Genomic DNA, 26,773 nt, shown 5'->3' with positions numbered 1-26,773 from the left:
CTTCTCCTAGGTATAAGAATGATGCCATTAAATTCAATTTTCAAGGTGTTCGAATTGAACGTGCCTTACCGACAACTATATGTCGGTTCAAAAAATTAAAGTTATTTAGCAAGCTAATTATATATTTATCTATTATAATTAATTATCTTCTGTATCCATATTTCTTATATTGAAATCCTTATATTTATAAAAATAAAATATTTAATCTTATTTTTAAGATTTATCATTGAATATGTGCTGACTTTATCTTTCTTTAGTTTATCGTTGAATATGTACGATATTTCTATTAACATAGTATGAAAAGAAACGAGATTAGATGTTTCATTTTTCATAAATATAAAAAATTAAAATATTAAAGATAACTAATCACAAAGAATAATATATAATTAATTCTTATTTAGCAAATACCTCCTACTAATTTTTAAACCATTTAATATGGTTTAGTAAAAAAAATTCTTTTTCATAAAATTTTATACCTATTATTGACTACCGTCTTGCTTGTGTTTTGCTTGTGTTATTTCCATCACTTCTACTAGTTATATATATAATTACATATGTTGGTTGTATGACTCGAATCTATAAAATATTCTTTCCTTTTTATTTTTTTTATCTTTCTTTCTTCTCTCTCCTTTTTTTTTTTTCTATCTTCTCTTCTCTTCTATGAGGTGTAGAAAGAGGTACCTCAGACAATTCCCCGACATATTCATGTTGTTGACAAGAAGCTTCGCTGCATAACAGTCATTCAGCTGATGCAGCCATGACCATCTGGAATGAAGCTCTCAACACATCTTCCACAATCTTAATTCCAGGAACCATCGTATACATCAGTCACAGAGTTCTCATCAAGTCCATGGCTATTGGCTACAATCCACGACAGCTAAACAGTAACTTCTGCAAAAACAACTATTGTTTGACTGTTTTCTGGAACTGCTCATTGCCGACACCAGATAAAGAAAGTAGCTGCACATCATTTTGGATATCGTCAATCACAAGACGCAACTCGACATCTAAGTAGCTTCAATGGTCTTTGTGCAGCTTCAGATTTGGCCTGTCCCCAGCGGCTGCCTAGAGTTGTCGCCTGATGCCCATGATTGATAGTCCTTTACAAGCTGAATGAACACAAATCAGCAACCATTAGAGTTTTCAAGTCAATCGGAGAAGCATACTCGAAGAATCATTTGGGTTGTGCCATACTACATGATATTAATATATCACAATAGTGAGCATAAACCATGAGACATTTTTCTTGGCAAACATATCAACAAGTTGGTATTACAATTTGCAAAGTCGTGCCACTTATATTTCAGCAGAAACTAGATGAAGCCAAATTATATAATGATTAACAACAAATCTAGGAGAAGTTTATAACATAAAATGACAAGTTTTGATATTTTTCACATATATTGGTTTCTGATTCAAGCGTGATATATTTGTCCTGGCCTGCCTTAATAAAGCATCTTCATTCTGTTGTTCTTTCTAATGATAAGATTCTGGAATCTAATTTGTTCAACACCTCCAACTTGTTAAAAAGGTAATGCAGAGTACCAATATAAGTTGGCAAGTGACAATGCATGGTCATAGATAAGAAACAAATTCTTGCCAGAAAGAGCATATTGGTCTATGTAGCTCAAAGAACTATGTCTAATTTTCAAGAGAACTGCACATGAAGTTGTTTTCTAATCACAATATTTTATTCAAAGCTAATCCTTTCAGTCTCCTTCAATAGACTTCCAATCTGACAAATGTAACCGACTGGGAAACAACTTTTTTCCACCTTATTAGAAATTGGTTTCAGAGACTACAGATCTCTTTGGGAACATGACGTGGACCTAAGATGACCAGTGGAGACGTAAAATTGGCAGCATAAAATAACCTAAAAAGAAACAACAAATAGACAACAAGCAACATGCTTCAGCCAAGTGTAGTTAATCTTCCAGTCACAAAGCTGTGCTGTATCTCTGGAAAATCATGTATTTATTTGTGCTACAATCAGTTCATAGAGCTTCAACTCACCTGTGCCAGAAATCGTGGAAGCATAAGTCGTAGTAGCTGTTCAAGGACCTGGGTACCAGTCGATTCAAAAACTTCTACAGGTATTGCACGAAACGCAAAGGGGATGTCAATAGTCACCTGGATATCATGACAAATTTAAAATATATTTTTAAAAAATGGCAAACTTGTATGACAAATAAATGGAATTGACTAAATTGACCTCGATAACTGTATCCGTTGCAAGCTGCTGGAAAGTTGAGTTGGGCAAACCATCGTTGCAGGATACTCTATTCACCATGGAAGCTGCATTCCCATACCAAATCAATGTCAAAGGTTTCCTGAAAAGGCATTTGATGGTTCAACTCAGGATGAAGCTTTTGTATTTTATTTCAGAATTTCAACATTGGCTACAAGAAAAGAGAGGCCCTGAATTGTATGTTAACTGGCCAATGTAAGATTATCAACTAATATAAGATCCATACCAGAAACTTTTTGAACTTGCTAATTACTTTCCCTTAGAAATGTAAGATCTACAGTAGCTTCTTGAACAATAAGAGGATACATTTGATGCTTATGTAGTATAACTTACTCATTTTCCTTGATTATTCAAAAGTTTTGATCCATGATTTAATATTCTCAAGTATCATTCAACTCATCCTTGAGATCCAAGTGCAAGTGCCATGGGCAATTTAATGTCTAGGTCTGCTCAGATATCTATATGCTACTATCTACTCTCTGTGTTGAATATTTATCATTCTACTGATTAGCAGTTTGTGAAAATCATGTCCAAATGCAAAACACAAGTTAGTGAAGAAAATGTAAAGCAACGTTCGACTGAGTGGACAAGAAAGCATAAATTTTAATTGTTTTTCATATTAATCATTCTACATATTTTTTAATTTTTGGTCAAATATTTTTTAATCCTTATCCAACTATCAAACTTTACTATTGATATCATGTTTTCATCTAAGTGAATATAAGGTTCTCTCACATTTTTTAATGGCAGAATTCTTCGACAGAAATTCAAGTTCACATGTAACTGAAGATGATCAGTGTATCTAAGTATTGGACTTCAGAACAATCTCAAATTCATTCACTCCACTTACTGCAAGCTCCTTAAAAGCCAACTATGCATACACTCCCCATACTAACTCCACCTACATCTAAGGTTTATAACCCAACCAACAAAAGGATCTGCATTATCTTCCTTCATATGTGTTGATGATCTAAACTTATTGCAGAATTTCTTTGAATTTGAAATACTAAATATGACAGTAAAATAGGACTAAATCACGGTCCTAACCTTTCCTAACCTCATAGAAAATTTTAATTCATACTCCACCTCTGCTACTTCACATCTCATGATAATCTGTGCCCAAGTGTCCCACGTTTATTAATCTAATCATAAATACAGGTTAACAAAATATCTGAAAATGTAATTGCTCCATGGATCATGGGAACAGTACTGTTTAAAATTTGCAGATTTAAAGCTTTGCAGATTTAGTGCCCCATGACATATATAGTTATCATGTCTAAGTGTCTGCTAACTTGACTCTCTTTTCATTCATGACATCATTTAAAATTCATAGGCGAATCTTGATGCCATGGTACGGTTGCTCCTTTATAACTTGGACAAGCAAGGTTTGATTACATAAACGACCTTTTTACTTTCAAGGATAAATCTACATGTATTAGTACTCATAAAACCACAAATTTGTAGCAGCCTCAGACATTGGACTGCCCTCCTATGCATGAGGTCTCATAGATTTCCAAATATCTTTTAAATTCTCCTTTGATGCTTTTGGTTTTTGTGTCCGCTCATTTGTTATGCACTTTGGAACTCGCTATATGTTTGTGGCTGAAGTGTAGGTGGAGTACCAAGCCTTTATGATTTTTTTTCTTGAGTGCTTGAGTTCCAGTTCTGTTCAATAACATAGCAATGTTCACTCTCACGTGTGTGTAATTTTCTAATTACATTCCTGATCATGTAGCAAATGTGCTTCACATCTAAAAGTGGTGACACACCATTTCTCAACATAAATATCAAGTGCCAATAGCCAGATTAACTCGCCAGCAAGAGGACATAGTAAACGATTTATACAAAAAAATTCAATTTCAAAATGAAGCACCAAAGAATGAATAATCATAATGGGGCCACAACAAGTTGTGCGTGTGGAACTTGGTTATATAGTGATAACAAAGACCAAACTATGGAGCTTCAATTTGTGACACCCATTACCAACTACAGCTACATAATCCTTTAAATGCAACTTTTGTTAGAATTTGACGATGACAAGTCCGAGTCGAGTGGTGAGGTTTAATCTATATTAGGTTTGACACTAATTCAATAAAAAAACCTAAGCCTAAGTTAATGGTAGTACACCAATCAGGCCCTTATAAGTCAATTAAAGTATTTGCTCACTTCCTAAATCAGGGTGAGACTAAACAGGAGTGTTACGATCTCCTTGACTTAAGGGTTTGACGTCATCATCAAGGCCTAACATAATCCAAAATCAAAATCTAATATAGTGCATGTAATGCCTAACCCAGTGGTAGTTTGATGTAACGTGTCCTTTTGGTCTCATTCACAAGGAGCCCTTTACTACTTGAGACCCTCATCATACCTAAATATTAACTCGACTCTGAGATCAATTGTCATGACCCGACATGATAGAATAATTGATTTCCTAACTTCTTTGAGCTTAAACCACTACCTCAGAATGATTAAATTTCTCAAATAATGACCAACCCGATAAATATCTATACCACCAGACTCCTTAAATTCTTACCAACGTGGAATTATTCTCTTGGTTTTCTTTTCAATCTCTCATCACATTACGTTAATATTTACCAACAACTTTACCTAGCTACTTCCATGAACTATGCGAAATGCAAAAAAGAAAACAAAATCAAATAACTTTTCCATCAAAATACAGCAATACTAACCCATAAAAAGCTATGAAAAACTACTGTAAGGACCAATATCATGCGAAATTTTAAGAAGCCAATTTGCTGTCTTGGTTCTTCAATCAAGTATTTGTAATTGGGAGGAAGAAAGAAATAATAGGAAAACATGGCATTAGCATACCTGAAAACTTCTCGTTCTGAGCTTCCACCAACGGCGATCCCTCCAGCTGCAATAGAAGATCCAGATGCCATATCAAGCTCAAGAGCACAAAGGAAAAGTCAGAGAGAGAGAGAGAGAGAGAGAGAGTGAGAGAGAGAACGCACCTTGCAGGACAAGAGGCGAATGCAACAACCATTGGGCTCCTCGTCGACACGAACAACGAGGACAGGGCAAACCTCAAAGGCGAAGAACTTGATGCGATAGACGTAGCACCGGAAGGTGTTGTCGTCAATACGCTCGATTCGCTCCGCGTCCAGCACCGAGTACTGGCTCGCCGGCAGGCTCATGTACTCCGCTGTGATTCAACTCAACGCGAAAAAGACACCCGTCGATTCCTTCTTCAGATGGGGAAAACACTTCTTCTTATTCTCTCTTCTCCTATCTGTCCTCGGGAAAGAGGCTTACCAAGGGGACGTTGGAGCTGCTGCACAGTGGTGGACTCGGTGCGCCTGGCGACAAATCGAGCTTTGGGGGCGGAGGAGACTGCAGAGGCGCGGAAGGAGGCGGTGAAGAAGCGGTGGCGCCCGACGGTGGGGGCAGCGGCGGCGGAACCCAGGCGGACCGGAGCGTAGGAGTAATGGAGCGCCATGGCCGCTCACTTTGCTGTCGATCAGCTGCTACTTCCGGATGGACAAGATGAGGAAGATGAGAGAGAGACGGGAGCGACGGTCGTTTGTGTGGGCGTAACGATGCGAGCGTCGCCGGTTCGAGGGCACGGGTGGGATAAGATAGCAATGGGAGCGGATCCGATAGACTGGGCATTCATACCCGACCCAACTTTATTTGAGCCCATACCTAAACTGATTTGGACGCATGACCAAATGGGTAAAATATGTATCTAAATTATGACCGTTGGGACATTCGGATCCGGGTCTAGGTATGGTATGTTCTCAGTTGGATGCACATGGGCTGATTTGATCCAAGCCGGCCAAGACCGGCCCAAGCTACGGGCAGATGATGTTATCCAGATTGGTCGGATAAGGTGCCACGCGTCATGATCCCAATGGAGGGAATCAAATCCTTTACAGCTCCTGGTGGAGAAAATTCTGCTTCGATTTGAGGTCATCTGCAGCTTCTTCTTCTTCGCGACAGCGCTGCTGCGTTAAAGGTTTGGAAAGAGAGGGAGAGAGAAGAGAGAGAGAGAGAGCTCGAGGAGGTTCCCATTTTGTCATATATCATGGCAACCTCCGGCTTGGCCTCGGCTGCTTCGAGCTTCGTGCTCGCCTCCAGCCTTCCTACCGCTGCCATCAACACACCCTCGCGTGTCAGCTTCGTTACCTTCTCCAGGCCAAGTAGAAAGTTGGTGGTTCGAGCCGAAGAGGCGGCGGCTCCGCCACCGCCACCCCCGGCAGAAGCGGGAGAGAAGGCAGTTGCCAAGCCTCCGCCGCCGCCACCAATCGGTCCAAAGAGAGGCGCGAAGGTATGGAAATATATGTACCGGTAGATTACTTTCAGATATATCAAACACATACAGTAAACATATTAACTTGCTTAGTGTTCTGCCATGAATAATGAAGCTACTCTCTGCACGAGCAATTGTTTTATCTGAATCGTAAGCTTCTCCAGTGTAAGATAGTGTGATTTTAGACGGCACTGTTCTTCCCAGGTGAAGATTCTGCGAAAGGAATCCTACTGGTACAAAGGCATTGGATCGGTTGTGACTGTGGACCAGGTACTCACTCTCTCTGCCTGTGGCTACTCTTCAATAGATCAGTTTAGGTTGTCTCCCTTCGGTTCTTGACATCTTGACCTTCTTCAGGATCCCAAGACTCGTTATCCCGTCGTGGTTCGATTCAACAAGGTGAACTATGCCGGCGTCTCGACCAACAACTACGCTTTGGATGAAATCCAGGAAGTGTAATCAGTGACACTGCTGCTTGTGCTTTGCTAAGAATGATTTGATGGAGTCTCATGTCTGTATAATACATGTTTATGCAAACTCTTGTACTTAAGTTTCTTAAGGTTTCGATCCAGTTTAGCTTCAAATGACTCCTTATCTGGTAGATCAACATTTATACATATTTTTTTGTGTCAATCAATCATAATAAGTCATCTCAAACAAAATATCTCATATGATCAAGTCCAAGTTCTCCTGCATATTCCCATGGAATGCTGTTCTACTGAAACATCCTCAAGTGGATAAAGCTGAACAATGCCAGAAATCAATAACAAGAAAAACTATAAAGACCATACTGTTTTATTCTCTTCTTTTAGACTATTTCCAGGTCTAGGGAACTATTCTGCTTCCAGATCATATTAGCTTGAACTCCAACAAGAGGATAAATCTTTCTACCACCAAAGTAGTCCCTCTTTTGCCTAATCTTATGCATCTTAGCATGTAAAATGCTTTTAGTTGTTATGATTGATAAGTATTTTTAAGATTTTTAAAGTCTGATATCCTAAGAGAACAAAAAATCTTACCACAAGAAAAAGATCTCAAGAACTAAGAAATTATGAAAATTAAAATTTAATACTTCTTTATATTATATATATATATATATATATATATATATATATATATATATATATATATATATATATATATATATCTAGATTTAGATCGGGGAAGAACAAAGTGATCAAAATATTTTGGATAATTTTAGATTTCTCTCTAGGATATTCATAGAATGTACTCGCTAGAGTTTCTAAAGAGTATATAAAGGGATTTATACTTTAATAAAAAGAATTTAATTTTTTTAAATTAATTTTATATAAAAAAATTGATCTTCCATGTGAATATAAATGATGAATACTGAATCGCATTAATCTTTTTTAGATTTTAAGTTATTCTCTCTTGCCTCATGAGTTTTTAGATCCTAATACCTCTTCCCTTCGTTTATCCAAATTTATCCTTTACTTTTTTTTTTTTCCCTTTCACTCTACTTTCTTCAAACATTTAGAATTATAGTCTTAGACTATTTAGGTTTTCTAATTTTTTTCTCAAAAATTTTCTCTAACTATTTATTTTGATAGATTGGTCCCATGATCTCTTTGCAATCTACACAATGATATCTTTCGTCTTGTAATGTTTTAGATTGGATTCAGGTATTTAAACTCGGTCCGAATGAGACAGGAATTTCATATATTTCTTGGATAGTCTCGTTGAATAAATAAATAATATTTTTATTAAAAAAAAACTTTTATCACTAATATTAATTATTTCATATCTTTTAAGTTTATCAATTTATTATCCAAATTTTTGTGTTTAATGAAATTAACTATCTTCAGACAAGTAATAAAATCTACCTTTATTGGCTTCTTAAAGACTCTTCAATAACCTTCCTACAAGAATCACTATTATTTCTTAACATTTAAGGAAGTGTGTCAAATAGTTAATTAGTTAATAGATAAGTCTTAGGTTCAATGTAATGAAAAATTTTAAAATAAAAAATATTTAACTTAACATTATAAATAGAAAATCATATTTTTATTGATAAAGATTATTTTTAAAAGATAAGTGATGAAGACATCATATGATGACATAAGACCTTATTATCAACGACAAGATATTTAGCTCGTTGACATCTTCTATAAATGCCATTTTATTTTATGTTACAAATTAATTAATATAATTATATCTTAATATTTAAACTAGCATTATAAATCGAGAATCAAAAGGATAAATGATGAAGACACAACATGATCCAAGGCGTTGCTATCAACAATAAGATGCTTAGCCAGCTGACATATTCTATTTAACATGGAAATTATATGTAGTTATATAGATTAGTGATTCTTTAATAAGTATGATGTTCCTGCTTTCGCATGCACCTCATAAATTAGTGATTCTTTAGTAGGCTCATAACTTTATTCGAAAATTTATTATCTATATAAATAAATAAAAAAGTGGTATTGAATGTTACAATTTTCCTTTATTTTACATAATAGGACAAGAAGGTTCTGAAAGATAAGAACCACAAAAATAACCAATAATAATAATGAAAAATATGGGAATAGCCATCTTATATTTGTATATCTCACAATCCTCATCAATTCTCTTTTAACCTTTGTAGACGAAGAAAATTATAATAGTACTTAAAATGTTTATTATCTTCACTATAATGTAATAATCAAAATATATTTGTATATTTGTATATTTGTAATAATCAAATATATTTGTATATTTGTATATCTCACAATCCGCATCATATTCTAAAATTTTAAGATATATAATGTAATAATCAAAATATTTATCAACTAAGCTAATCGATGCTATCATGTCAATATCGACCATATATAAAGAAGGATTATAAGACTGGAAAACAACTATAACTTCACATACATAGGTTACAATAGTCTAACTCTTAATTTTTAAGATTTTTTTTCTCTACCATTAGAAGTCTTCCAAATACCACTTATTATTTTTATTGTAGTTGTAGAAGTCTTTCCAAATTAGAATTTTTTTTATTGACCAAGCAAACTTTATAGCATTCTTACCCTCTTTTATTTTTTTCTTTCTCTCCCTCCACATAGGATTACCTCTTGCAATGAAAGTAAAACCGAGTTTCCACCTCTAAATCATTTAAATTTATGGCTCTTATGTACTCATCCTTATTATTATTATTATTATTATTTATTATTATTTATTATTATTATTATAAATCATATTCTCCTACTCCATAATTCCAAGAATTCTTTTTTGGATGGAACCCCTTGGGTATCTTGGTGAATGTGGTCTGCTCATAGGTATCACATGATCACTTAGTCAAGAAGATTATTATTTATAATATTTTTTATATTTTAAAATTATCTTTTCATGGATATAAATATACTTTTTTTTTCTCTTTTTCTCTTCGTCTTATTTCTTTTGCATATTTTATTTTTCTTCTTCTTTAAAGGATAGAATTGAGTGAATAAAAATACGATCGGAGTGCATGCTAAAGGGACACATCTTGGGGGTGGCTAATGATAGTTGGGGGGCAACAATCAATGACAAGAAATGTTGGGGAGCCTCGATGATAATTGGATGCACAAGCAATGATCATAGGAGAAGAAAGAAAATTAAATAAAATTAAAATTAGAAAGGTTATAAATAAATAAAAAAAATTATTTAAAAAAAATAAAAATTTTAATAGAAAAAGATTATAAATAGTAAGCTCTCGTATTCAATCGTTTTCGATTGAGTGTGATGATGATCGAAATATACATTTCATCCTAGACTCTCAACATAGAATTTTTTTAATCATTTTGGAGATGTTTTAAATCTAAGTTAACATGTCTCGTATTAGGGATTAATTTTTCTATTTTATTATATTTTGAGATATTTTAAGACTAATTTACCATGTTTTTCAATTGACTTTGTAAACATCTATAATTGCATTCATTTGTCAATATAACTCCACAAGTGGTGCCCAATTGACCTCAAAATATTATAATTAAATATAAATTATTATTAAGTAATTATTCTATTTATTTTAAAAATATTAATTTTATGGGCTCTTATACTCAATTTACATATGTTCTTCTTGACTAGTCTATTTAGATATGTAATAATAAAGACTTGTTTCCGAACCTCCATGATTTACAAAAACAAATACAGGATATAACTAATTATTAATTGATATTTCTATTTTTATTGATTTTAATATTTTTATAATCCAATTTGACACGTTTTCAGTTTGATCTTGCAATGAGAATAGTATAGTCTTATTACCAGTTTAACGGTTTGTTTATACTTCAAAATCATGAAAAGAATATATGATATAAAAATTATTTTATATCATAAAAGTAATTTTCATATGGTAGATGTAAAGATAAAATGATCTTTTCATATGGTTAGAAACGTTTTATAAAAAAAATAAAAATAATTTAAAAAAAGTATCTTAATTTTTTTTATATAAAATATATTTTTATTATCAATAATATAAATGTAAAATGATATTTTCATGTGATAAAAAAAACGTTTTCATAAGAATTTTTAAAAAATATTTCTTTTTCAAAAATTCATCTTAATTTTTATAAAAAAAAAAAAGGCGTCTCGATAAAAACATATAAAGTGAGGTTCTCTGCATATATTATCATCACTCGCTTGTCCGGGAACGTACGCAAGTCTCGAGGGCCCCAGTAGCTTCCGCCATTCCCACGATGGTTCCTCCGCCGCCGCCACCGCCACCGCTGCCTTCGCCGACTCCGTTTCAGGACCTCAATCTCTTCCCCATCGCGAAGCTCGAGCCAAAACCGGAGCCTGTCGATGGCTGCCCGTCTCAGCTCGAACCTCTCGGTCCGGCGGAACCGCTCCCTCCTCCCGACGCTAGCCCCGAAGAGGCCGCGCTCCTCCTTGACTACTTCCGCCGATCTCACCTCTTCGCCGCCGATGACGACCGCAGCCGCCACTGCTCCATCGTACCCGCCCCGGTGGCGCCTGCCTGCTCGTCCGCCATCGTCGCCGCCAAGAAGCGCAAGGCCCGGTCCGCAGAGATGGTCCGCGTCTCTGGCATCGGCCCTCGCGACCGGCTCTATTTCCGCGGTCTCGTCCGCCGGACCCGCATCACCTACGACTCCCTGCGTGCCCTCCTCCTCCTCCGCGACGAGGATCGAGGCGAGACCTTCCTCCGCGAGGAAGCCTTCGTGGCCGCCTGGGGCCGGCGGACCCGCCCCGACCTCAGGGCCGCCGCCCTCATGACCGATCGCGACCTCTGGCTCAACCGCGACCGGCGCATCATCGGATCCATCCCCGGGATCAGCGTCGGCGACGTCTTCTTCTTCCGGATGGAGCTATGCGTGGTCGGCCTGCACGGCCAGGTCCAGGCTGGCATCGATTACGTCCCAGCCAGCCGGAGCGCCAGTGGCGAGCCCGTTGCCACCAGCATCATCGTGTCCGGCGGTTATGAGGACGACGATGACAAGGGCGTCGTGCTCATCTACACCGGCCATGGTGGCCGTTCCCAGAACATGCAGCGGCACTGCGTCAACCAGAAGCTCGAAGGAGGGAATCTCGCACTGGAGCGCAGCATGAATTACGGTATTGAAATTCGGGTTATTCGTGGCATCAAGTTCGACGGGAGCCCCTCCGGAAGGGTTTATGTCTATGACGGGCTTTACAAGATTGTTGATTGCTGGATGGATGTCGGGAAGTCAGGTTTTACGGTGTACAAGTACAAGTTTCTAAGAATGGAAGGCCAAGAGGAGATGGGCAGTGAAATTCTTAAACTAGCTGATAAGTTGAAGGTGAATCCATTGAGCGTGAGACCGGTCGGGTATCTCAGCCTCGACATTTCAAGGGGGAAGGAGAATTTGCCTGTTTCTATTTTCAATGACATTGATGATGATCGAGATCCATTGATGTTTGAGTATCTCACTCGTCCCATTCTCCCTCCTGAGGCTTTTCAGGGAAAGGTGAAAGCAGATGATTGGAATGGGTGTGACTGCACTTTAAATTGCTCAGCCGGTTGCTATTGTGCGAAGAAGAATGGGGGTGACTTTGCTTATAATCGTGATGGGATCCTCTTGAGGGGAAAATCATTGATATATGAATGTGGCACCTTGTGCCGATGCCCGCCAACTTGTCCTAACCGGGTAAGCCAGAAGGGAGTCAGCCATCGGTTGGAGGTGTTCAGATCCATGGAGACAGGGTGGGGAGTTAGGTCGTTGGATTTGATTCGGGCTGGAACATTTATTTGTGAATTTAGTGGGATTGCAATCACCAAGGCACAGGCAGAGGTGCTTTCAAGAAATAATGAATGTTTGGTGAATCCGGGTCAGTTTCCAAGAAGGTGGACCGAGTGGGGAGACATTTCGGATATTTCACCTGATTATCTACTAGCTGACTCTCCTTCTATGCCTGATCTCAATTTTTCGATAGATGTTTCAAGAGCGAGGAATGTTGCCTGCTATCTCAGCCATAGCTCTTGTCCAAACGTGTTTGTGCAGTTTGTCCTTTTCGATCATAATGTGTCATATCCTCATGTTATGATATTTGCAGTGGAGAATATTCCTCCTTTAAGAGAGCTGAGCGTTGATTACGGGATTGGGGATGAAATTGTTGAGAGACTAACACTGTAGATAATGTATTATGTGTACGTGCTGAAAGTTCTGAGGCCATCAGGTTGTTCAGTTTGAGAATTGCCTTCAGGTGAACAGTTTTTGACCCTCTTGAATTTTCTGCAATTTTCATCTTTTTATCATTGTGCTGCATTTTCCTGCTATAGTTTTTGTCAAAACAAGTTGCACTTACATTGGAGTATCCCAATTCATGTTTGCAGGATACTTGAAAATATGTACATAACTTTTTTCTATTTTACTGTTATTTTGGTGAATATTATGCTACAAACCAAGGTTTGTAATTTCGTACCATACCGAAGATTCGAGTTTGGTACGATACGATATGAGTATACCGAACGATACATTTTGGCATACCGTTCGATATATATATATATATATATATATATAAAAGTGAAAAAACAAGCGACGTCACCTGGTGTTTCTGCTCGCGTGGGGAGAAGAAACCAAGGTTTCCTTCTCCCCACTTAAAACAGGGTGACGAGGCAACGTCACCTCGTGTTTTTGCCCGCGTGGGAGAAGGTTTCTTCTCCCCGCACAAAACAGGGCAATGAGGCGACGTCGCCTCATGTTTCTGCCCACATGGGGAGAAGAACCGTGCAAAACAAGGAGATGAGGTGATGTCGCCTTAATGTTTTGCCCGCGTGAGGAGAAGAAACCGAGGTTTCCTTCTCCCAACGACTCTCGGTTTCTTCTCCCTGTGACATCGTCGAGGCTTCTTCTCCCCGTGTGGATGAGAAGTCACCGACGACGCCGAAGCCTTGTCGTCTCAGACAAGGAGGAGGTGACATCTCATCTTTGGCATCCGACGAGGGAGGGCGGTGACGGATCGGGATCGTCGAGGGAGAGTGGTGCCGCATCTTCACGTTCTTCCTTTTCTTCTCCCTCTTCTTTCGACTAATACCACCTAGGAGCGGGCGGTGACGATCAAAATCGACCGTCACCGACCGATTTCAAATGGTAACGAGACGGAAACAACCCCAATCGACAGTACCGCCCAATAGTGGGCGGTCCGCGTACTGGTCTGCTGGTAGACCGGTACATTCCACCGGTACGAGCGGTATTATTCGAAATTAAAATCCTTGCTACAAACAGCAATGAAATTCTTTTCTTTGTGGAAAACGTTATCGAATATGACTTGTATATCAGTTTCCTTTAATGCATAGCTGCAGTCATATTTGAAAGACATGTACCTCGAACAGCAGTAGTAACTCCAGGATGTTTTCCTCCACTCTATATCCCAGTACAGGAAGCAACGTGTTTCAGTAAGTAAAGAATTCACTAATTACTTGTCACCTCTTGTTGTCCTGATGATAAGCTTACTCCCAGCTATTTGATCAACAAGATTGTTGACTACTCTGCTCTGCTTCTGATTTTCATCTCGTTTTCTCCATTCATATTCTTGTTACGTCTAAATTGGTTAATCATATATTTGAATTTTTCATGATAATCTCATTGGCACCTAGGTTAATTTCTTTCTAGGTGGTCTATACTAATGTCGAAAGAAAAGAATGCACTTCTATTGTTATGAAGGATAACTAATTTGAAATAAAATAAAAAATGAAATAAAATCATATTCAAGTTCATTGATTAGCTGGTTTCCTCGAGTTATTTGTACTTTGCTTGCTAATTATGAAGAAGTTAGTGCCACTTAATAATTTCTATTGACAAAGAAGTACAATACAAGATGTTTTAGGTTGTGATAAGAGATTTAGAAGCATGTGATAAAATAAAGATATAATGAGCTTATTGTTTAATTCTGAATGAATATGTCGTGAGCCAATAGTTTATGTCTAGTTAATGGTGGTGGAGAATGGAGAAAACATAATGATGCTGGTTGAAGGATGTTGTAATTAGTGGAAATATTTAATAAGGACTCAAAGATATAATGTGTTTTGTACATTTGGTATGTGGAAGTTGGAATTCAGCAGCTACTGATACTTGGATTGATATGATGTGTAGGTCTGAGAAAAATTGGTGGCCATGTGCTATGTCACAATGACTTGATTTGCAACCAAATACTCTCAGTTTCTTAGGTTGAAATCAAAGCCTGTTGGACCTTTTTACATGAGTTCTGAATGATCCCAACAAAATGCCTTGACAAGGGTTCTGCACAGCTAGATCGTGTTGTTCCTGTTCACAATTGCTTCTCTAGATCAACTCGTTATTTATAACATGTGGAAATGCATATACTTTCCCCTATATCATCATAGATATGTTGGGGTAAAAACTTGAAAAAGAGAATTAAATTTGATCCCTTTAACAAAAACTAAAGAGAATAAATTTTAGACATGATTCAAAGGCACATGTTTGTTGACCTGAGGAATGATTTCGTCCTTCATGCAAGTATATGGTTGAATCCATTCCCCAAGGATACGGCCGTTTCTTTATCTTCTACACACAATTGTAATTGTGAAGAAGTCGACTAGCTTCTTTCAATTTGAGCAGCAGAAAAGATAAGAGAGTTGAAAAAAGACATGTAGAAATCTTGAAGAGGATTTTCTAAGGAGAAGAATCGTCGTTGTCTTCAAAGAAGAATTTGCATTTTGTAAATCAAGCATCCTTTATATAGAAGAGTTAATATGTAACATCTTGCAATAATAATAATCCAAAGGGTTAATAATCAGTAAATCCAATTTAACATCTAAATTAATGGATGATCAAAGTAACAGATACAATTATAAAATGGTAAGAAAAGAAATAAAGAAAGAAAGAAAGTGAAAGGTAAATGGAAAAGAAATTTTGAGGTTTCTGTTTTTAAAAATAAAAACTGTAACAGGATCAACCCATCAGCATTGCTTTTTGTAGCTAATAGCAGAGGTCAGCATACTTGGTTGAAAAAGTTGACCATGGAGTCTCAAAGGTTCAAGGTAGCCATGACAAATTTCAGCATAATTATACTGTTGATGATGATGTAATACTATAAAGCTTTTCATGCTATTCTCTATCACTTATAACCAGTTTTGGAGCTAGGCATCTAAAGATTTGAGATCAAGGAAGGGGAGGGATACTGTTCGGTTCGGAAGAAGAAAGTGAAGCAAAGGCTCTTCTGCTCTTTTACAAAAGCATAACATCATTTAGCCTGAAAGTTTAGCCAAATGATGTATTTGTATAGGCATACAGTGTTTAAGTCCATAAAGTGAATCAGTCAAATTATTATGTTTATAACTTGTCTGCGTTGTAGTATTAACAATCCACATGCCAAATAAAGTGTACATCTGCAATGTATTGACACCGAAATGCTGTAAGCAACAATTGCCCTCCATCTTATAATGGGCATTTGATGTATTAATATTAATATTGTTGCTAAACAGTATTAGTTTAGATACCTACACTCAGCAACTGTATTACATTATACAACAAATTCTTTACATTTGTTTATGGAGGCAATTCTTGTTTCTGTTTTTGCTTGCAGTTCTGGCAAATCTGCCAGTTGAAGATTGTGCAAGACTAAGCAACCTTACATTTATCCTCATGGTTACTCGTGGAAGCTTACGATGACTCCTGAGCAAGCGGCTCTGATCATGTATCGTTTGTTGGCACATGCGGGAGCTGTACAGCTTACTTGGACACTCTGCTCCGGAGAAGATGGTCATGAGAGATCCAAGTGAGAGGTTATCTTCTCAACAGTGCCATGGGCACAGCAGAGATGAGGTACTGAGAACAGAGGTCAAGAAGCTCTTTTGGTGCAAGTCTTGGGCATTTGACTCTCTTGTCTTCAACCAGAGCCATCTCAAGTCAACTTAATCTAAATCCAGGGCTCGTTTGAATTGTACCAAACTCAATGTAAGTAAAGATAGCTAACTATGCAATCATTGCAGTGTCATGGAAATTCCAATCAAGCAGTGATACCTTCGATGACAAGCCTATTGACCTCCATGTGTTTGCCAGGATAATCCTGCTGATGGCCCCAGAAGTAGAATGGAGGAATGGACCATCAGTATGAACCTCCAAATCAAGTTCAGGCTTAAACTTGGTCGGGGGGGGGGGGGGGGGAGGGGTCGGGCAACTGCAGAGAAAATACAAATATTTTGCACTTGGTTTATCTGAGGTAATATTTTGTTGCATTTATTTTGGATCATACTTACATATGGTAAAACATGATAATAGATGAGACATGCACGGAATAAAAATGCCAAAGTTCCATGTGATCATGCAAAGTGATGCATTGTGATTGTAGTATAAAAATGACCCTTACAATGTATAACAAGGAATAAAAATCCCAAATCTTCCATGCAACTGACCCTTACAATGTATGATATACATGCAAAGCGAAGAAAATCTACATATATATGCTAGTATAAAAATGCCAAAGTTCTGTCATGCTTGCAATCTTCCAATGCTTTATTTCATGTGAACCTCATCAACTGATGCAATTGAACTGTGTGAAAAGGCTGCCGAGTAGCTTCAACCTTGCCAGCATCAAGTGCTTGAGATACATGTTGCATGCTTGGTCGAGACTGTGGTCTGATGCTGATGCATTGTAGCGCAAGCTTTGCAGCCAACATCACAGCATTTGATTCCTCCGGTGTTGGGAGTGGGATACGTTGGTCCAGTAGATCCATGAGCAATATACTTTGACCATCTGATGGCCAAGCGGAGATGAGCTCCCCAGGATGCCTCCCTTGCAGCACTTCCAGAATCACCACGCCAAAGCTATACACATCATGCTTCTCGGTGATCTTCATGGTGTAAGAAAGCTCTGCAGCATGATCAGAAGAGAAGATTCAGGTAGCCACATCGTATCTTAGACAACATGCTCAGCAGAAAATTAAGATGTTCTTATTGGGATTTTTTACCTGGTGCCATGTATCCGGGTGTGCCTGCATGCTCACTCCAATTCGACGAATCCGGATTCACTGACCTTGCAATGCCAAAGTCTGCAACACGAGCCTTGAGCTCTGAATCCAGCAGAATGTTCTTGCTCGATTTGTCTCGGTGCACGACAGGCGGACTGCAATCATGGTGCATGTAGGACAAAGCATCGGCCACATCCTTGATGAGGCATACTCTCTTACTCCAGTCCAGTTCGGTGGCTACTTCTTCACTGCTCAGAATGGTCGATAAGTTGCCCTTCTCAATGTAGTCATAGATGAGAAACATGCACCGAGCATGAGAGCAGAAGCCATAAAATCTCACGATGTTACGATGCCGTATCTTGGTCAGGGCCTCAATCTCACTCCTGAATCCTCTCTCATCGTCTAAAGAATGAAGCTTCTTAACAGCTACTACCTGGCCTGTACGGATCTGTGCTTTGTAGACACTGCTGTATCCTCCCACCCCAATACAGTACTTCTCATCAAAGTTTTCTGTGGCTTCAACGATTTCATCATACAGAACCTTTCCATCAAAATCCAATGCAGAAAGTAGATCCTTAGCGGAGGCTTCCGTGTTGTTTTCCTTCAGATTTTTCCGTCGAACGCGGAGTGTAATGATCAATCCGAGTAGAATCACGAGGAAAAGAAGCACCACTGGAGGAAGCACACTTGCAAGAACTATTTTGCGGCGCTTGTTTGAACCATGGCGGCTTGCAGGTTGTGGACATGGAGATAAATGAAGCACTTTGCCGCACAAGCCTTTGTTGTGCTCAAACCATTCTACCTGCGCATTCTGCAAGAATCGATTCTCAGGAATTGGCCCTTCCAAGTTGTTGTACGACACATCAAAGGTTAACAAGCTTTGCATGTCACTGTAGCTCGATGGAAGGGAACCGGAAAGTCCATTATGAGAGAGGTTCAGGTTTTCCAGCTTATCAAGCCTGCCAATGTCACTTGGGATGGTCCCTGTGAGAGAATTATGACTGAGGTCAAGCATCTCTTGGATGTTCACTAGCCTCCCAATCTCCAGAGGAATGCTTCCATTCAGCTCATTTGCACTCAACCTCAGGTCAAGGAGTTGAAGGCACTGCCCTATTTGCATGGGTATGGTCTCAGTAAGGTGGTTGTTAGAGAGATCAAGAGTGGCTAAGCTAGACAAGTTTCCGATATCTGATGGTATTCTCCCTGACAATAGGTTATTGCTTAGATTCAGATTCAGCAGCAAGGTTAAACCACCCAGTTGCTTTGGCACCTCTCTAACTATCTGATTAGAAGATAGATCAAGTGATGCCAACTGAGTTATGTTGCCAAACTGGGGAGGTATTCTTCCTGTGATCATGTTGCCTGACATGTGCAGAGTGGCCAAGTTTGGACACTTGACCCAGTTCGTCGAGAGTTCGCCGGAGAATCTATTGTCGCTTAGATCAATAAAGTCCAGATTAGGGTACACTCCAAAGACTTGGGAGACATCACCTGTGAGATGGTTATTGCTCAGTTGAAGCCTTACCAGACTGGTGCAGTTCCTCAAGCTTCTCGATATCGGACCATCGAAATGGTTTTCATTCGCGCTGAAATACTCGAGTTTTCCTCCCTTGCATACATCTGGAGGTAAAGGGCCTGAGAAGTCGTTGCTACTCAACTGCAGCTGAGAGATGTTGGTGAGGTTCGCTAGTTCTTGAGGCAAAGAACCTGAGAGCTGATTCTGGAAGATCTCCAGGTCTGTCAGCCTCGTCAGGTTGCCAAAAGATGGGGGAACCAGACCAGATAACTGATTCTTGGAGACTACCAGATCTTCCAGGCTCAGCAAATTTCCTAGTGCATGAGGAATGGTTTCTGAGAGTTGATTAAAGCTCAATGACAAAGATTTAAGCATGGACAGTCTCCCAAGAACTGGTGGTATTGGCCCAGATAGCTCGTTCATGTAGATGTACAGAGTCTCTACATTTGTTAGGTTCCCTAAACTAGAAGGGATGGTGCCTGTTAAGAGATTCTCTGACAGCCTGAGATCCTCCATGTTGACCAGATTGCCGAATTCATGAGGAATTGGACCATTGATGCCGTTGTTGAGGAGGTACAGGAGTTTGAGCTGTGACAAGTTTCCAAGGCAAGAAGGAATGGGACCAGACAAAGTGTTATGGTAGAGAGAGATGGAGTTTATCTTTGTTAGATTGGCTATAGATGGAGGAATAGAGCCTGTCAGGTTATTGGTGTTCAGATTTAGCACAACCAGGTTCGTAAGCTCACCAACTTGATGTGGTATGGAGCCACTTAATCGATTCTTGTAGAGACGAAGAACACGAAGGTTGGATAAGTACCGGATCTCGTCGGGAATGGTTCCAGTGAGTCGATTGAATTGAAGCTGTAGGTGTGTCAGCCTGGTCCAGTTGGCGAGGGCCGCCGATGAGAGTTTGCCACCCACTTGGTTGGCAGAAAGGTCGAGCTTCACGAGGCCGGAGAGGACTGCCAGTGAGGCAGGGAGCTCGCCGGAGAAGCGATTGTGGGAGAGGTCGAGATCGGCGAGGCTGGAGAGGTTGGCGATGGCGGCGGGGATGGCGCCGAAGAGCGAGTTGCGGCGGAGGCGGAGGACGGTCAGGGATCGGAGGGCGGTGAAGTCGAGTGTGTCGAGCGTGCCGGCCAGGCCAGCTCGCAGGACGCTCACGTTGGTGACTAGCCCATTGGTGCACGTGATCCCAAACCAGTGGCATGGGCTGGCGGTGGTGGTGTTGTGTGTGTCAATGTTCCAGGACCGCAGAGCTCTTGGTGTTGGGCGTCGGAGAGAGGATTTCCAGTGGAGGAGAGCATGTGCTTGGGACGTTGGAGAAGCTTGAGCCAGTGGGAGAGCTAGGAGAAGGGAGAGCAACAGGTGCAGGAAAGCAAGAAACGACGGGGACTCCATTGTAGCTAAGCTCTGTGGTCTGTGTGGTGCAAGAGGGAGTTCTCAGCAGCTTATGAAGACAAGGTGAGGTGCTGCTGCCGGTGCAAACTGCAACAGATTCCTCCAGTTCAGATGACGTGCACTCGAAGTCCATGGAAGAAAGACCATGGAAGACGACTCATCTGACTTCACAGTCTTCCAAATGACGTAACGTGACTCCCGTCCGATGAATGAGTCGGAACTGAAATGGCGGGCCTTTGGAAGATGGTATAACACGGAATTGGAGTGTTAGTCGGGCCGTAGCTGATCATACCATGGACTGATCAGTCTGAACGTGACGCATATAATTCATTTAATGGGTCAATAAGATTTGTCATGTCACCATATAATTCATTTTTCTCATATGTTTTAACAATCTTTCTTTAATTTGTTAGTTACTGCTGCACATCATATTAGCATTTACCTGTTTTTGCTCATAAGATATTTATTGCTTTTCAGGTGATTTGTTCTGCTCGATCAATGGACTGATGAAGTTTCACACGAAACAAGAAGCCATTGTTGTAGAGTCCACAATTTACTTCAGGCAAAATGTAGTAAACTTTGTAGGTCAATAAATCTAAGTTCACAAAGGTAAGTGAAGGTTACAAATCATAGTAAGAAGATTAATCCATGAGACAAGCAGCCGAAGAATTCTCATCAGAATGACAGTAGAATTTGCACCGTAGTTTGAATTCAAAAGGGTGAATTAGCTTACTGTGGACCAAATCAACAAGCTTTCATCTGCATCATCTTCCCTGCAGTTAATGGTGTCATCTTCCTCAGCACATAAATGGCAGTATCTTCCACAGTAATTCCTTTCAGATGTAACCCTTTTGGTAGGTGCTCTAGTTAATACCCTGAATGCTTCTGCAAATCCTCTCTCACCAACCTATTTACTCACTCCACCAACTTTTCCATGGCATCCTCTTCCACACCTTCTTCAATGCTGAGGTTAATGGATTATGCTCTGCTTTTATTTCAAGCTCTCGACGGATTGGATGAGCTCAACTTGTTGCAGTCTTATTCTAATATCATTGATCTGATGCTGCATAGCATGGAATTTTCTGAGTTCTCGTGATCATTTTGACACCAAAAGAAAGAATATTCTTGTGATCAGATTGGCTGAGCTCTTGTGATCGACCAACCTTTTTGGAAGGTGTAGAAGAAAGAATATTCAGGATAATTGTTGATTTATTGCAGTGGTCCTCATTCCCTGTGGAAGGCCGCCTTATATATGGCCACCCCTTTAGGCCTCGATGCGTGCATGTATCGATCTCTCCATCACATCCTCGAGTCACCGGGACTGTTCCATCCGACACCGCAAGCTTTCTCACGACCATGAGCGAGCCGTTGCTTCTCTTCGCTTATGTCACCTTCGTCGCGGTCTTTGGGAGCTCCTCGACATCTTCGGAGGCCCGCGCCTTCTTCGTCTTCGGTGATTCCCTCGTCGACAGTGGCAACAACAACTACTTGGCGACCACTGCTCGAGCTGACACCATTCCTTACGGCATCGATTCCCCGTCTCACCGGCCGACAGGGAGATTCTCCAATGGCCGTAACATAGCTGACGTTATGAGTGAAGTGTTCCCGTCTGCAACTCCCACGTACTTGTGAGTGAAACATCATCGTGACAGCCTAACAGTCGTAGCATGCATGTCTCAGGTGAACAACTTGGAGGTGAACCCACGCTGCCTTACCTCAGCCCCGAGCTGCGAGGGGAGAAGCTGCTTGTTGGCGCCAACTTCGCGTCGGCGGGGGTTGGGATTCTAGACGACACCGGGATCCAATTCGTAAGGCGATCGATCTTTGCAGGTTAAGTTTAGTGGCGACTTCTCCGTACCGATGCGAGCATTTACCTGCAGGCAAACGTCATTAGAATCAGCAAGCAGCTGCAATATTTTGAGGAGTACCAGGAGAAACTGAGTGCTCTGGTAGGTCGATCGCAGGCGAGGAAGATAGTGAGCCACGGGCTGGTGATGATCACCCTCGGGGGCAATGATTTCGTCAACAACTACTACTTGGTCCCCCTTTCTCTGCGATCTCGCCAGTTTTCTCTGCCCGACTTCGTACGCTATCTGATACTCGAGTACAGGAAAGTTCTCGTGGTAGGATTTCTCTCCATGGATGTTGCGATCTCTTCTTCTTGCTCCAATTCAGTAAAGTTCTCTGTTCCCAACTTCTGCAGAGGCTGTACGAGTTGGGGGCTCGTTTGATCCTCGTCACCGGGACCGGGCCACTCGGTTGCGTCCCAGCCGAGCTCGCCTTGAGGAGAAGTCTGAGCGGCGATTGCGATCCCGAGCTCCAAAGAGCGGCAAATATGTTCAACATGCTGTTGTTCGACTTGGTGAGGGAACTCAACCTCGAAATCGGCTATGTTAGCTTCATAGCAGCCAACGCCTTCAACATGCACATGAACTACATTACGTCTCCGCAGGTCTACGGTAAATGCCATGACCAGCATTTCTCGACACCTTCCTCGCAAACTGAAGCAACATGAACAATGACCATCTCTGCCACCAAACCTGCGCAGGTTTCATCACGTCGAAGGTCGCGTGCTGTGGGCAAGGACTTTACAATGGCGTCGGGCTCTGCACTGCGGTATCCAAGCTCTGTGAAGATCGAGACGCGTACGCCTTCTGGGACGCGTTCCATCCTACAGAGAAAGCCTGCAGGATTATAGTGAGGGAGATTTTGAGTGGTTCCGAGGAGTACATGCATCCCATGAACTTGAGCACCATCTTAGCTAGGGATGCCACAGTTTAGCCTACGATGAACTGTGAGCAGGATAAGCATTTGTATCAGGGAACAATGTTAGATATGGAGTATTAGCTACTCTTCTTTGCGGATTAGCTGATGAACATGCAAGGTTGATATGGTGATGCATAAAAAATTGTTGTATGTTAAGAGTAAAGCGACTATTTTGAGTCCAAACCTGCATAACAGAGGAAATTTATTCCAATAAATTAGATTGATATCAGACATTTTTCTTCGTTATACAGTAAAGTCTTCGATTTGATTCGGACCTTTCAAGTTGTCTTTGTGAAACAATCCTCAAAGATCGAAGCCCACTGGGGAAGACGCATCCTTATGCTTCCCAGCTCACAGAGATTGGCCTTCTCATCTTGCACTTCCTTCGGCCACTATGCACCCACACCAGTTGCCCTTCTGCAAAACTTCCTTCGTCGGACACGCCCTTCCACGACTCGAACACGACCGCGTAGCTTTTGATCTCCTTGATTTCTCCAAATGTCAATCATGTCCGGCTTGAGCACCGATGGGCTCGACGGCCGGCGCCCTTGACTGGATCCTCGTCCCTCCGTAGATCAGCTTGGCCACCGGCCGGTCGGTGGAGTTGAGGTAGCTCTTCAGAAGCAGGGATTGTTTGTAGCCTATCAATGTGGCCGGCAGGACGTGGACGTCGACGGAGTCGTCCTGCTGGTTTACCTCAGAGTTGGCTTGGTCGACGAGGGTAATAATAACGTCGACTCTGGGTCACGCGGATCGAGGAGACGCATGGGCCATCTGCCTCGGTCTGACCTATCGGCGTCGGGCCGAGTTAGACCAAAACGCCGACCGAGACACGTCGTCATCTTGCAAGAGTCTGGTCCTCCACGAAACCCCAACGCCGGAGTCATATGCCTTCCTAGGTACAGTCCTGCTCCTTGCGAGCAGGCACATCAACAACGGTGACTTGCCCTATAAAAACCCTCGCATTTGGAACGAGGAGGGGAAAAAAGGAAAAGGGGGAGAAAACCTCCTAAGATTATCAACTGATTTGATCATTGGAGGGGTTGGATCGAGCTCTCCCGACCCGACCTGTATGCAAGGACGAAGACGGAGCGCCTCCCACCACGAGCCCAGGCGAGGAGTTCCCTCGCGAAAGAAACAATTGTCTTGTCAAGACCGGACCAATGTAGTCGGCTACCTCAGCACTCTCAAGGGCAATCCCGAAAGATCTCCGTTCATTTGGACCAAAACCCAACCGTGTTGGTCCCGAGACCGTGGCTTCAAGTTGTTAACACTGCCAGCACCATGCCGGCCCGCCGGCTTATCTCACAGCCTCGCCCTTCTCGGCTCTCCCGTTGACTCCTCGGTCGCAGACCACCATCTTCCCACGGATTCTTGCCTCAGAAAGGGATCCCTTGAGGCAGAACTGGGCAACCGTCTCCCCACCGGACTCGTAGACGAGCTCCGGCTCCTTCCCGCCACTTTTTAAATAGTGGTTTCCCGGGTACATGGACTCGCCATAGAGGGCACGGCCATTGCCCATACCGACGAACGCCGGGAACCGCCGGTCCAGCGTGCTCGCACTCACCGTGATGATCCAGGGAGCCTCATTGGCCACGGAGCTCGGCACGGGCCCGTTGTTTCCGGCTGCACAGACGACGGTGACGCCCCTCTCTGTCGCCCGGAGCCTACCGATCGCGATGCTGTCCTCGGAGAATGGGATCGGGAAGCCGCCGACGGAGAGGGAGAGGACGTCGACCCCGTCCCTGATGGCGTCGTCCATCCCCGCGACGATGTCGGGTCTATAGAACCCGTTGAACCAGCAGACCTCGTAGACGGTAATGTGGGCAACGGGGACCATCCCCTGCGCCACGCCGGTGCTGATACCGAGGACGCTTGCTCCTGGAATCACAGATCCGGCGGCAGTCGACGCTGTGTGGGTGCCATGCCCATGCGCATCACGCTGGGACACGTACTCCAGCATGGATACCGGCGCCGGCTTCTCCGGGTGGTTGATGCTATGGCCTTCAGAGAACAACCGAGCACCGATCAGCTTCCGGTTGCAGCTCGAAGAATTAAGTCCTACCCCGCCCGGTAAACGGCTTTCCACCGCCTTGGCACCGGCGGCATCCTGTCGTCACGGAAGCTTGGCGGCATCCTGTCGCCACACACCAGTGTCGAGTACTCCGATGATGGTTCCTCTGCCGAACCTTGACCTGGACCAAGCACCACTCGTCGCCAAGCTCAACCCCAAGAAGGTGTAATAGTACGTAGTAAGCAGCTCGAGCCGGCGGTCGGAGCGGACCGAGGCGACTCCAGGCAACGCTCTCAACGCCGCCACTTCATCCTCTCTCAGACTGGCCGCGAAGCTTTGAAGAGCGGTGTGGTACGAGTACAAAAGCCGACAAGAAGCATCATTCTCCTTCGCCAAGAGGATTGTTCACTGCAGGAAGGACAGGTGCCATTGCAGCCCTGGTCCAGAAAGCAGCAGCAGCAGCAGCAGAAGCACAATTAACCATATCCGGTGGGTGAAGTTGCCAACGTGAGTAAGAACAGGCAGAAGGCAGCGGATTCCATGGACGGAGCACAGATCGTGCTCCTTACCGCAGTAGAATGTGGTGGTGAAGCCCGAGAACGACAAACGGCTCTCCTCGTCGCAAAGTGAAGGACATGAGGGGCAGGTCGGTGCTGAGACGTCACGCGAGGTCTGCCGGTGGGAGTTATTGCCGTGTTCTTCGCTGTGGCCGCTTCAGAGAAGGACGGGGGAGGGAATGCTTACCGCGTTTCACTGCAGCGCACTGTATGGGTTCGAACATTGACATCAAAGTCTGTCTTGTCGCGTCTCTCTTCTGCCCTCAGAAGACTTGTGCTTATGTGAGCATTGAATGAGGGAAAAGAATAGGATTCCTCTTTGGTGATCCCTTTCATTTGATGGTTCCTCACAAGATTGTTTCTTTCTTTCTCTGCAGCTATCTCTGCTTTCAACTTTGGAAGAAGATTTGGATTGCTCGACTCAGTTTCACAGGAGAGTTATGAATTTTCTCGAGCTTTTTAGTGTCTTTCTTTCAACAAGATTTTGATGGAAATGATTATTATGTGTTTTCAGATAAGCTAAAAGAAGAACATGATCAAAATTGAGGAAAACCAGAGGATCATGATGGAAATAGAAGAAACCAGAGGACAAGATTCTGATTGCAT

General features: G+C 41.8%; 5 protein-coding genes and 2 pseudogenes across 5 annotated transcripts; 3 read left to right on the top strand and 4 right to left on the bottom strand.

The window, feature by feature from the left end:
* Nucleotides 1-771: 771 nt before the first annotated feature.
* On the bottom strand, nucleotides 772-5,901 carry LOC135637213 (uncharacterized; annotated as a pseudogene).
* A 295-nt stretch (nucleotides 5,902-6,196) lies between these two features.
* LOC135637214 (photosystem I reaction center subunit IV, chloroplastic-like) lies at nucleotides 6,197-7,105 on the top strand. The gene is made up of 3 exons (XM_065149766.1): nucleotides 6,197-6,539; nucleotides 6,726-6,791; nucleotides 6,879-7,105. Exons 1-3 carry the CDS (start codon nucleotides 6,297-6,299, stop codon nucleotides 6,978-6,980), a joined length of 411 nt encoding a protein of 136 aa, XP_065005838.1. The 5' UTR covers nucleotides 6,197-6,296; the 3' UTR covers nucleotides 6,981-7,105.
* Nucleotides 7,106-11,126: 4,021 nt separating this feature from the next.
* LOC135637138 (histone-lysine N-methyltransferase family member SUVH9-like) lies at nucleotides 11,127-13,171 on the top strand. Its single transcript, XM_065149591.1, has one exon. The coding sequence runs from the start codon at nucleotides 11,204-11,206 to the stop codon at nucleotides 13,118-13,120; it is 1,917 nt and encodes a 638-aa protein (XP_065005663.1). The 5' UTR covers nucleotides 11,127-11,203; the 3' UTR covers nucleotides 13,121-13,171.
* A 4,191-nt stretch (nucleotides 13,172-17,362) lies between these two features.
* Nucleotides 17,363-18,931, bottom strand: LOC135637139 (MDIS1-interacting receptor like kinase 2-like). The gene is made up of 2 exons (XM_065149592.1): nucleotides 17,917-18,931; nucleotides 17,363-17,819 (listed from the first exon to the last, which is right to left on the bottom strand). Exons 1-2 carry the CDS (start codon nucleotides 18,929-18,931, stop codon nucleotides 17,467-17,469), a joined length of 1,368 nt encoding a protein of 455 aa, XP_065005664.1. The 3' UTR covers nucleotides 17,363-17,466.
* Nucleotides 18,932-19,080: 149 nt separating this feature from the next.
* On the bottom strand, nucleotides 19,081-20,830 carry LOC135636471 (probable leucine-rich repeat receptor-like protein kinase At1g35710). Its single transcript, XM_065148159.1, has 2 exons — nucleotides 19,187-20,830; nucleotides 19,081-19,119 (listed from the first exon to the last, which is right to left on the bottom strand). Exons 1-2 carry the CDS (start codon nucleotides 20,828-20,830, stop codon nucleotides 19,081-19,083), a joined length of 1,683 nt encoding a protein of 560 aa, XP_065004231.1.
* Nucleotides 20,831-22,041: 1,211 nt separating this feature from the next.
* LOC103983360 (GDSL esterase/lipase At5g33370-like) lies at nucleotides 22,042-23,789 on the top strand. Its single transcript, XM_009400582.3, has 5 exons — nucleotides 22,042-22,424; nucleotides 22,511-22,638; nucleotides 22,711-22,953; nucleotides 23,034-23,289; nucleotides 23,379-23,789. The coding sequence occupies exons 1-5, from the start codon at nucleotides 22,187-22,189 to the stop codon at nucleotides 23,609-23,611; spliced, it is 1,098 nt and encodes a 365-aa protein (XP_009398857.2). The 5' UTR covers nucleotides 22,042-22,186; the 3' UTR covers nucleotides 23,612-23,789.
* Nucleotides 23,790-23,837: 48 nt separating this feature from the next.
* LOC103983361 (subtilisin-like protease SBT1.2) lies at nucleotides 23,838-26,152 on the bottom strand (annotated as a pseudogene).
* Between the last annotated feature and the right edge of the window lie 621 nt (nucleotides 26,153-26,773).

This window comes from Musa acuminata, chromosome BXJ3-4 (assembly GCF_036884655.1).
Source record: "Musa acuminata AAA Group cultivar baxijiao chromosome BXJ3-4, Cavendish_Baxijiao_AAA, whole genome shotgun sequence".
Lineage (NCBI taxonomy): Eukaryota > Viridiplantae > Streptophyta > Magnoliopsida > Zingiberales > Musaceae > Musa > Musa acuminata.
This window is presented reverse-complemented; position numbering and strand designations above follow the sequence as displayed.